The 12,664-nt window shown below is 38.5% G+C and overlaps 1 protein-coding gene across 1 annotated transcript in view; it reads left to right on the top strand.

Annotated features, from left to right (window-relative positions):
- Positions 1-12,664, top strand: part of KIF6 (kinesin family member 6) — a 379,056-nt gene that overhangs the window by 131,852 nt on the left and 234,540 nt on the right. Inside the window, exon 7 of the mRNA XM_065885960.1 lies at positions 8,226-8,432. Coding sequence (XP_065742032.1) covers positions 8,226-8,432 — 207 coding nt within the window. The remainder of the gene's footprint in view (positions 1-8,225; positions 8,433-12,664) is intronic.

Below are 12,664 nucleotides of genomic sequence, written 5' to 3'. Positions count from 1 at the left end.
AAATAAACAAGTGTGTGTGTTTCCCAAAGAAATTCCATAGCGTGGGTAAAAGGCTGGAGCAAATATGGTTTATCACTTTGTGTGCTATTTATTGGCAACGCTAGATTTGGATTGCTCAGATTCCAGTTTCCTCTGCTGTGGTTAGGCTACATTTGAAAGCATAAATTCAGTTCAGAGTGTCAGATTGCCATACTTTAAAAATAGTTTGATAAACAGTTGTATCAGATACAGTTGTAGAAACCGGAGATATTAGTCTTAGGGAGCATGCTAGTTTAATTCAGGGATTTAGGTGGGATTGATGTAATCAAATATGTGTTTTTGAAGTACTACTCTGTCTGCAAGGTGGAGAACAGTTGGAGGAGCCAAGAATAAATAGGGGAAGACTAGTAAGGAAAGAATGTAGCCCAGGTGAGAGGTAAAAGATATTTGGAGATGGAGCAAAGCTGACAGAGGTACATGCAATAGGACGGATTGGATATCCATCCGTGGGACACAGAATGAGGGAAAGTGATGAGGTTGTTTGGGGTAACATTAAGTTCAAGATGCTGGCAGGGCATTTTAGTGACAGTTATCAGTCCAGCTCTTGGACATTCTACTCTGGGGTACAGAGAAATTGTGGTTTGAAATAAGGGCATGGGAGATATCTGAACAGAGTGAACATCAACAGTGAGACATTTTTATGACCTTTTACAGTTCATGGACCACCTCAACATTTCAATCGGTAATTAGTACAACTCTTTGCAGCAAAGCAAGTCTGATTATGGCATTTCAAAGGCATGAAAAACCAAAATTACTTTACGTAAATTTGCTTAAGATTTCCACACTAGTAACTGATGGAACCAGGGCTTGAAGAAACCAGGTCATCCGACACCCAATTCTAAAATTTTGGTTGTGTGATTTTTAACTACACTGCAGTACCAATCCAATGAGAATCAGAGCTATGGAAGAGTTCCCCAAGAGGAAGAAATATGATGACCATAGCTTGGGACATGCCTATTTTAGGGACTGGAGAGAAAAGGGTCCAATAAAGGAAAAGGAGACAGAGCAAGCAGTTAGAGCGAGTGTTTTTTTTGTTGTTGTTGTTTTAAATTTTTTACTCAGTTCTTTATGTTTGGCTGTGTTTGCGAGGGCTTTCTCTAGTTGCAGCAAGCGGGGGCCACTCTTCATCGCGGTGCACGGGCCTCCCACTATCGCGGCCTCTCTTGTGGCGGAGCACAAGCTCCAGACGTGCAGGCTCAGTAGCTGTGGCTTACGGGCCTAGTTGCTCCACGGCATGTGGGATCTTCCCAGACCAGGGCTCGAACCCGTGTCCCCTGCATTGGCAGGCAGGTTCTCGACTACTGTGCCACCAGGGAAGCCCTAGAGAGAGTGTTTGACTCTAGAAACCTAGGAATAGAAGGAGCGTGGAGAGCTTCCATAATGAGGGAATGGTTAACATTCGTAGGTTTTACCTGAAAGATCAGGATGCTCAGTGCTGAAAACAGATCACTTTCTTTCCTGCACATTTACCTTTTTCTCATTGTTCACTCTCGTTTCACACATTTTGTCATTAGCTCCTGAACTAGATTATAAATGCCTTGAGGGCAAGGTCCAGGCCTTCTTTTCCTCCTTGTCTCTGTACTGCCTAATACGGGGCTATATACTCAGAATGATATGAAATGTGAAGGCTCTCTGCATGCAGATGATTAATCATCACTAGAATTTTTCCAAAGGCTCTGTCTCTAGTGCCAAGAGCACATTTGTTTAAAACGTGCACTTAAATTTGAATGAAATCTGCCTAAATGGTGCCATCTGTTCTTAGGCAGTTTCAAAAATGTTTAAATACAATTTTACCTTTAAAAGGACAAACGTAGGGGCATGCCTAGGAGACATAAAGATGTCCTTAAATAAACACAGAGCAGACACTGGCATATTCAATCACACTTAAACAGCTCTACATAAAGAATGTTTTCTGAGGTTTAAGAAATTTTTCGCTAAGAGCACACCAGCTGCTACTTCATGCAGAAAATATTTATGAGAAGTTACAAAATTGTAGGCATGGACTCCTACACATATTACCGCGTTTTAATTACAGACTACAGAAATACAATGTAACTTGATGTACCCTTTGAAAGGGGATCACTCTTCCTCTATCTATAATGGTCCACATTTTACTGTGATTTCAGTGCATCAATTTGGAAGCTGAAGACAGCTGTTGGGGATGGTCTCTATGTTAGTCATTTCTATCGATGGTCATTTGACTTTTGTTACACTGCTGTACGATTCATTGTTGTGCAAATATAACAGTGAAATGAAACCCACGTTTAAGTTCTGCAAATAACTTACAGTCACTTCCAAAACACCTCAACTTAGGTTCTAAATTTGAGTTTGCGGTTTTAGATGTACGGTTATTTGCTGATCCACTTTAGCATGCAGAGTCACACACTGGCTGGGTTTAGGTATAGTTATTGTGGCAACGAGTAATGGGTCAAATTTTCAGCCTATGTAACTCCCTAGCTACATCATCATCACAAAAACTATGCCAGTATTTTGACATCTCTGTATTTTGCTAGTTGGTGTAAATCAGTGATCGTGTATATCAAGAATTTATATTTACAGAAAAAATTTCTGGTTGAAATAGCATCTAAATATATTACCCTATCTGAATACATGTATATCTGTATGGAAAGTCTTTTGTTAAATCCTGTTTTGCAAAGGTGGAGATCTGAACGTGTTTACTCACATGAGCATTCTTTTGGAATATATTTAGATAATTTTTATCTTAGATATTTTTAGATATCTGATATCTATTTACTTCTGAGAATTTTTAAATAAAAATAATAGGATATTTCAGATAAAGTTGAAGTCTCCTTGTTGGCCTTTCACTTCCATCCCTCACAAAGGCAACAACTATCATTAATTTGCTGTATCCTCCAGTCCATTTTTTACGCTTTTAATGACCTAAGTTATAGCACCATGAACTAATATTTTTAGATAATATTGTCTTCTTAATTATCTAAGTTCTATCATAGTATTTATATTATTCTTTAACTTGCCATTTTTCCTCAGCGCTCTATTTTAGAAATCTATGTCAATCTATACAGAAGTTTAATTTTCTGTAATTTGAATTATCCCAGTTTATTCATCTTTCCCACCACAGATGTCCATTTAGGCTGTACATCTTGCACCAACTTTTTGCTACCCCAAGCAGTATTGCAGTTAATGTCCATCCATCTCTCTGCCTCTGTCTCTCTCTCTCCCAGGTAAGGTACCTGGCCCAGGTTTCTCTCTAGGAAATATACCTAGTAGCCAGGCTGTTGCTGGCTTGTGGACCATAGGGAATTCTCTCAAAAAAGATTCTTGATTTACATTCCTACCGGCAGTGTATAAAAGTTCCTGCTTCCTTATATCCTTACAAACACCTGTTTTGTTAGAGTTTATTTTTTTAAATTTGCCCGTCTAGTAGAGGTGAATGAAGTATTTTGTTGTTGGGTTTTAATTACTTGTCTTGACTATTTGTAAGCTTGAGCAATTTTTTCAAAGACTTGTTGACCATTTTCATGTTTCCTCTTTATGGGATGCCTGTTCATATCCTTTGCTCATTTTTTCTGTGTTGTTTTTCTTATTGATTTGTGGGGGTTCTTTATTTCAAATATTAATCTTTTGTCAGCCATATATATTGCCAATATCATCGCCCAGTCTTTTAACTTTACGGTAGATCTCATCACACAGAATTTCTTTAATTTTGGATTATTTGGTCAAATATTTCAAATCCATTCAGTTTTGTGTTTTGTGTCTTATCATAGATTATCTATTACTACCTTGGGTTGATTACAATATGCTTCTATATTTTATTAATGTTAAGGTTGTGTTCTTTTACACATAAGTCTGTAATACATTCTGGAATTTATTTGTGTGTATAGTGTGAGAGAGCAATCTAAATTTACTTTTTCAAGGTGGTTAGACCATTACTCCAACATCATCTGTTAATAAGTCCGTCCTTTCTCTACTGTGGTGTGATGTCACCCATACCTTATACAGAGTTCCTTAAATGAGCACAGCATGTTTCTCTGATCTAATTCTCTATCTGTTCCCGCACCAGTCCCACACTGTTTTAATTACTATGGTGTTATGATTATTCCTTGATATATAGCAAGACAAGACCCCTTTCCTTATTATTCTTTCACCGAATTGTTTTTGATTATTTTGCCAATATTTGCTCTTTCATCTGGTTTTTAGAATTAATTTGTTTTGTTCTGCAAACAAAACCAGTGGCATTTGTATTTCAATTGCATTAATATATAGATTAATATAGAGAGATTAATATGGAGGTTAATTTTGAATTTTCCCATCTATGAAATGGTATATTAATATCTGGTACACCATTTATTCAGGTTTTCATTTTCTCTGCAAATTACACATCTTTTATAAGATTAATCTGTTAGTGTCTCATCATCTTTGTTGCTATTACAAATAAAATATTTCCTGATTAATTGTTGCTGGATTATTAGAACTTTATTGATTTTTCATATTGGCCTTGCATCCAGCAACCCTGCTAATCTTTTTAGCCCTTAACAGTTTATTTGTAGACATTCTCGCATTTTCTTTGTAAACCACAATATTTTCGGTATATAATGACACTTTAATTTCTTCTTTTCCTATCACTATGCCTCATATATTTTTCTTGTTTATTACCTTGACTGGAAGCCCCAGTTCAGTGTTGGTTAGTAGCAGTGATGTTGGGTATCCTTGTCTGTGGATTGTGTTTACAATTCTGTAATGAATTCTCTTTATGAACCCATTCTCAGCTCTTTTACCATGAAATTCACATTGAAAATTTTCAATATGGCTAGCCAAAGTTAAGGTATGGATTGTGGTCATGTAATGAAATAACGTTATACTACTGGTTAAGAGGTCCCAAACTTTACCTCATTCACACTCTTTTTTCACTTTCTGAATGAACCCGGCCACATCTGTTATCAGTCATTCAGGAGAAAATAATTCATGTTAAGGATCTCAGCTACAAGTGTTTTTACTCCATTTGAAAGTGTTCACTTCCTGGGAAATGAAGTCTTTTCACTGGAAATATAAATTTAAATCTGTTGATATTCTACAGAAATTCTCATTGTTCGCATTACTTCTTTCTTTTTAACGTTTTTATTGCAGTATAATTGCTTTACAATGGTGTGTTAGTTTCTGCTTTATAACAAAGTGAATCAGTTATACATATACATATATCCCCATATCTCTTCCCTCTTGTGTCTCCCTCCCTCCCACCTCCCTATCCCACCCTTCTAGCTGATCACAAAGCACCGAGCTGATCTCCCTGTGCTATGGGACTGCTGTGCACTAGCTATCTATTTTACATTTGGTAGTGTATATATGTCCATATATATACTACCACTCTCTCACTTTGTGTCCTTCCCCCTCCCCGTGTCCTCAAGTCCATTCTCTAGTAGGTCTGCGTCTTTACTCCCGTCTTGCCCCTAGATTCTTCATGACCATTTTTTTTTTTTTTTTAGATTCCATATGCATGTGTTAGCATATGGTATTTGTTTTTCTCTTTCTGACTTACTTCACTCTGTATGACAGACTCTAGGTCCATCCACCTCACTACAAATAACTCAAATTCGTTTCTTTTTATGGCTGAATAATATTCCATTGTATATATGTGCCACCTCTTCTTTATCCATTCATCTGTCAGTGGACACTTAGGTTGCTTCCATTCCTGGCTATTGTAAATAGAGCTGCAGTGAACATTGTGGTACATGACTCTTTTTGAATTATGGTTTTTCTCAGGGTATATGCTCAGTAGTGGGATTGCTGGGTCGTATGGTGGTTGTATTTTTAGTTTTTTAAGGAACCTCCATACTGTTCTCCATAGTGGCTGTATCAATTTACATTCCCACCAACAGTGTATGAGGGTTCCCTTTTCTCCACACCCTCTCCAGCATTTATTGTTTGTACATTTTTTGATGATGGCCATTCTGACTGGTGTGAGGTGACACCTCATGGTAGTTTTGATTTGCATTTCTCTAATGATTACTGATATTGAGCATTCTTTCATGTGTTTGTTGGCAATCTGTATATCTTCTCTGGAGAAATGTCTATTTAGGTCTTCTGCCCATTTTTGGATTGGGTTGTTTGGTTTTTTGATATTGAGCTGCATGAGCTGCTTGTAAATTTTGGAGATTAATCCTTTGTCAGTTGCTTCATTTGCAAATATTTTCTCCCATTCTGAGGGTTGTCTTTTCGTCTTGTTTATGGTTTCCTTTGCTGTGCAAAAGCTTTTAAGTTTCACTAGGTTCCATTTGTATATTTTTGTTTTCATTTCCATTTCTCTAGGAGGTGGGTCAAAAAGGATCTTGCTGTGATTTATGTCATAGAGTGTTCTGCCTATGGTTTCCTCTAAGAGTTTGATAGTGTCTGGCCTTACATTTAGGTCTTTAATCCATTTTGAGTTTATTTTTGTGTATGGTGTTAGAGAGTGCTCTAATTTCGTTCTTTTACATGTAGCTGTCCGGTTTTCCCAGCACCGCTTATTGAAGAGACTGTCTTTTCTCCATTGCATATTCTTGCCTCCTTTATCAAAGATAAGGTGACAGTGTGTGTGTGGGTTTATCTCTGGGCTTTCTATCCTGTTTCATTGATCTATATTTCTATTTTTGTGCCAGTACCATACTATCTTGATTACTGTAGCTTTGTAGTATAGTCTGAAGTCCAGGAGCCTGATTCCTCCAGCTCTGTTTTGCTTTCTCAAGATTGCTTTGGCTATTCGGGGTCGTTTGTGTTTCCATACAAACTGTGAAATTTTTTGTTCTAGTTCTGTGAAAATGCCAGTAGTAGTTTGATAGGGATTGCATTGAATCTGTAGATTGCTTTGGGTAATATAGTCATTTTCACAATGTTGAATTTTCCAATCCAAGAACATGGTATATCTCTCCATCTATTTGTATCATCTTTAATTTCTTTCATCAGTGTCTTATAATTTTCTGCATACAGGTCTTTTGTCTCCTTAGGTAGGTTTATTCCTAGGTATTTTATTCTTTTTGTTGCAGTGGTAAATGGGAGTGTTTTCTTAATTTCACTTTCAGATTTTTCATCATTAGTGTATAGGAATGCAAGAGATTTCTGTACATTGCTTTTGTATCCTGCAAGTTTACCAGATTTATTGATTAGCTCTAGTAGTTTTCTGGTGGCATCTTTAGGATTCTCTATGTATAGTATCATGTCATCTGCAAACAGTGACAGCTTTACTTCTTCTTTTCCAATTTGGATTACTTTTATTTCTTTTTCTTCTCTCATTGCTGTGAGTAAAACTTCCCAAACTATGTTGAATATGAGTGGTGAGAGTGGGCAACCTTGTCTTGTTCCTGATCTTAGTGGAAATGCTTTCAGTTTTTCACCATCGTGGACGATGTTGGCTGTGGGTTTGTCATATATGGCCTTTATTATGTTGAGGTAACTTCCCCCTATGCCTACTTTCTGCAGGGTTTTTATCATAAATGGGTGTTGAATTTTGTTGAAAGCTTTCTCTGCATCTATTGAGATGATCATATGGTTTTTCTCCTTAAACTTGTTAATATGATGTATCACATTGATTGATTTGCATATATTGAAGAATCCTTGCATTCCTGAGATAAGCCCCACTTGATCATGGTGTGTGATCCTTTTAATGTGCTGTTGGATTCTGTTTGCTGGTATTGTGTTGAGGATTTTTGCATCTATGTTCATCAGTGATATTGGCCTGTAGTTTTCTTTCTTTGTGACATCTTTGTCTGGTTTTGGTATCAGGGTGATGGTGGCCTCGTAGAATGAGTTTGGGAGTGTTCCTCCCTCTGCTATATTTTGGAAGAGTTTGAGAAGGATAGGTGTTAGCTCTTCTTTAAATGTTTGATAGTATTCGCCTGTGAAGCCATCTGGTCCTGGGCTTTTGTTTGTTGGAAGATTTTTAATCAGTTTCAACTTCAGTGCTTGTGATTGGTTTGTTCATATTTTCTATTTCTTCCTGGTTCAGTCTCGGAAGGTGTGCTGCTCTATGAATTTTTCCGTTTCTTCCAGGTTGTCCATTTTATTGGCATATAGTTGCTTGTAGTAATCTCTCATGATCCTTTGTATTTCTGCAGTGTCAGTTGTTACTTCCCCTTTTCCATTTCTAATTTTATTGGTTTGAGTCTTCTCCCTTTTTTCCTTCATGAGTCTGGCTAATGGTTTATCAATTTTGTTTTACAACATTTTTATTGTAGACTCCTATGAACCAAGCTTCAACCCGTTCCCACTGCATATTCACCATTCACTTATCAAGCAAGGAACCAGGATCTGCAACTGTGCGACAGGCCAAGCTGCATTTGGTTGACCTGGCTGGTTCAGAGCGAGTTGCGAAGACTGGAGTCGGGGGCCAGCTTCTGACAGAGGCCAAATATATCAACTTGTCACTACATTACTTAGAACAGGTAAATGGGTAGGGTGGGATGTACCTATTTTAACTATTTTTTGACCGTGTACTTCACATCACGCATTCTACTAGCATTTTTGTCTTGTTTTGTTTTGTTTCTCTTCTTTTACTGTGGCAAAGTATATATAACGTAAAATTACCATTTAACTAATTTTTACAGTTCAGTGGCATTAAGTACCTTCAAAATGTTGTGCAAGCATCACCATCATCCATTTCCAGAACTTCTTATGATCCCAAACAGAAACTCTGTACCCATTAAACAGTAACTCACAATCTCTTTATACTCCCAGGCCCCCATCACCTCTGTTCTACTTTCTGCCACTATGAATCTGCCTGTTCCTGATTTTCGTATAAGTGGAATTATACAATATTTGTCCTTTTGTGTCTCATTTCTTCCACTTAGCATAATTTCAAGGTCCATCGTGTTTTAACGTGTATCACAATTTTCTTCCTTTTTAAGGCTAAATAATATCTCATTGTGTGTGTGTAGATATAAATATAGAGATATAGTTTTTAGTATATCCATTCATCTGTTGATGAACGTGACTTGTTTCCGCCTTTTGGTTATTGTGAATAATGCTGCTGTAAACATTGGTATAGCTACTAGACTTCTGTATAAACCATTTCATTTAAACCTCACAACAGCTCTGCACTGTAGGTATTAGTTATTACCCACATTCTTACAGTTTTTTTAACTCTGGTCTTCCACAGGCCTTCCTGAGATTACACAGCTAGTGCTGAGATAGGGATTTGAACCTCGAATTGCTTGGCTCCAAAACCTATACTTTTTTTCACTATACCTTGTATTTTTTTGTAAAATTAGTAGTGGGTGTGAATATAAGTTGGAAACGACCTCCATGGCCTATTTTTTTCAGGCTGGTAGATTAGCTATGAGACCATAATGTGGAGATGACCAGTATCTTTTCCATTTGTAGTGATTTCATCTAGTTGGTGATTCTGACCCTGCAATGGTTCTCTTTGCCTTAGCTTCCCTCCCTGTCCCTACTCCAAGTTTACTACAGTCCATCCCAGTGCCTGCTTAATTTTTAATTTCCGAATTTTATTCCAAAGGCAGAGAAAGCTCATCTGAATTTTGCTAAATAAATCTTCCAGAGAAAATTTCTCCCATCTAAAAGGAGTGCATTGAATTAAATTATTTCTCAAGTTCCTTTCAGCTCTGTGAGTATAAATGTTGTGAGTTGAATGTTAAAGATGGCAACTAATTCTGAAAAAAAAAGAAAGAAAGAAAGAAAGAGAAACATGATCAAAAACTGGCGTGGAGAAGTACAGAGGATATTGGCGAGGCAAAAGGGTCCGTTAATGAATGTTGGAGACTGAAAGATTTGAGAAAAAAGACTACTTTTTTAAAGCTGCATAATGAACCCTTTTGAGAATGATGTTGTCCTGACATTAAATGCTTTCTAACGGTCAAGCTGGCTGAAAAAGCAGATTGAGAGAAACCTAAGGGAACTTTCTGTGAACAAGGCACACACAATTAGGCTCTGACCAAATGAATCCCAGTAATGCAACACCCAGAGATTAAGGCCTGCATGGTGTTCAGATCACTTTAGTGTTTCTGACGATAGTCAGCATTCCTGAACTCCTTCTTGTTCACATATTACATACTATTTTTACTTAACAGATCTTTTTACTTTATAGGACATTTATGTAACATTGATATGAAAGTATAATGGACTATATTCAAAGTGCTTTATTTCAAATATACCTACTTGTTTCAGAGTCTTCACTATCATTTAATTCCCATTATATCCATCCATCGTACGAAATTATATTTATATTTGTTAGTTGAATCAAAATTTCCACCAATTGTAATCACTCAAGAAAAACATTCTGCTCCTTATCTTTTCTTTTTCTTCATTCTACACAACCTTTGCAAGCTGTTACTTGTCATTAAAACTATTCCTCTCCCTACATTTCTTCTCTTCAAAATTCTGGTAACATCAGCCTCATGTGAGCAGTCTTGGTGGCTATGTGCTGAGGACTGTGCTGGGCCCTGGACCACAGCGCTGAATGAAATAGAAACAGCCCCTGCCCCGAAGATCTCATGGTCCAGTGGAGGGAGACATGCACTGAATAAGTATTCATTAAGTACGTGGCTGCAATCCCGATGGGAGACTGCAGAGCAAGTCCAAGGGGCGAGGAGAGTGTGGGGGATTGGACTTAGACTGAGGAAGGGAGAGTTACTGAAAGTTCTCTCAGGACTGATGTTAAGCAGAGATCTGAGGAATGTGTAGGAGTGAGCCCAGCCAGGATGGGGTCAGGGCATGTCAGGCAGTGAGAACTGGGAGTCTGTCAGCCCTTAGCTCCATCTGCGCGATGGATTCACCCAGGGTCTCAGTGACATTCACGTGTCATTGACCTTTGGCTCTCCGAATGTAACTTATCTGTTTCATAGATGCCCACTGCATCACTGCAGCCGTTAGCTCTTTACACTGTTGTACAAGGGTCTTCATGGAGGTTATGGCATAAAATAATGGAGACAGGAGGAGGAGAAGATCAGTGTGAGAGGAAAGAAGAACATAAATATGGAAGACTGCGGTGTGTGGACATGAGTATGTGAGATTGAGTAAAGCTAGGAGCAGCTGCTAGAGAAAAAGTTGTGGATAGTAGAGAAATATTGGAATTCTACACAGAAAGACATAAGTGAGAGGGAACCAAAGAGTACCTAGGAAGGAGAATAGTAAAAAGAGTGAGCAGATACTGTTGATGAAATAACAGAATTCAAGGACTTTTTTTTTTTTTTTTTTGCGGTACGCGGGCCTCTCGCTGTTGTGGCCGCTCCCGCCACGGAGCACAGGCTCCGGACGCGCAGGCTCAGTGGCCATGGCTCACGGGCCCAGCCGCTCCATGGCATGTGGGATCTTCCAGGACCGGGGCACGAACCCGTGTCCCCTGAATCGGCAGGCAGACTCTCAACCACTGCGCCACCAGGGAAGCCCAACATATTTTCTTTATGAAGTACTTTATTATGGGCCTTTGAGACTGGAAGTATAACACAGTTTAGTTTAAATAGCTTCATTCATTCATTCACTCATTCATTCAACAAATTGTGATTGAGTGTCCACTGGGTGCTACAAGTTACGTTAGGCAATGGGGATCGATGTATAATTGAGAAAGCCTGTGCTACCGTGTCATCCAGTGAAAGAGCAAAGCATACAAATACTTAGAATGCAGTAAGATAAATGCTGTAATAGAAATTCATGTAGATGTCCATAATATAATCAAACTGAGACATCTTCTCTGTCTCAGTTTGAATATATAAGATGGAGATGGACTAGGAAAAGACAGTTTGGTCGCCTTTCTTCCATGAATTAGCCCACATTAGGGTTATAGACATTCCATGCGAATTGTAATGGCCCTCTGACCATAATTGTGAGACCCTGCACCTGCTCACAGGGCACAGCCGTTCTGAGTTGAATGCCCCTTATTGTGATCAGAAGCAAATAAATTTCCAGTGGCCAGAGCACTGTTGGTTTTGGAGTTTTCCTTGTGTACGTAGTACTTCTTCCAAAGAGTCTCCTCAAAAACATTTCAAGCCATAATAACAGGGTACATCTTGACCCTAGAAATCGAGTCCATGGAGGAAAAGGAAGGGACCATGCGTACTTGTTCCAGCCGTAAGCCTCACGGAGTGCTCCTTGGGTGACCCCGGGTCTTTGTCAGCCCAAATGTTAAGTGAGAAACCACTGGGAACAGAGAGTGTTTGCTCTCTCCTTCTCCAGAAATCAGAATCAGGGTCACCCCGGCCAGTTTTCCAACATGAGTGGGACTTTTTCAAAGTGTTACTTTCCACTTGGCTTCCACTGAACGTGTTGCGTTCAGGAGAAAAAAATTGGTGGTGCGGTGCTAGTTGTAACTCTCCAAATTGTTGTCAGTTCTCAGGGGATAATCTTCCATGGACATCTGAGTTCTTTAAAAGAAATCCTCTTTAATGAATGAAGTAGTAAACTGAGTTATTGATTTCAGGCATAGTTTCTCAGTACGTGGAGATACTATTAAGTGTAATGTGGGGTTCCACCCTTTGTTGCTTAAAGAATGTCTTCAGGAACGTGTTATTGTATTTGTACATGAAATCCAAAATGGAAGTAGACACTAAAAAAATCCAGGTTGGATGAACACCTCCTCACCCTGTGCCATTCAGATCATTTGGTTTCTGCCCAGTGTAGAGAACCCAAAGCAGCACCACAATGAATAATTTACTTCTGCCTC

The sequence above is a fragment of the Phocoena phocoena genome, chromosome 10, assembly GCF_963924675.1.
Source record: "Phocoena phocoena chromosome 10, mPhoPho1.1, whole genome shotgun sequence".
NCBI classification, from domain to species: domain Eukaryota; kingdom Metazoa; phylum Chordata; class Mammalia; order Artiodactyla; family Phocoenidae; genus Phocoena; species Phocoena phocoena.
Note: the sequence above shows the minus strand (reverse complement) of the source record. Positions and strands in the feature narration are given on the sequence as shown.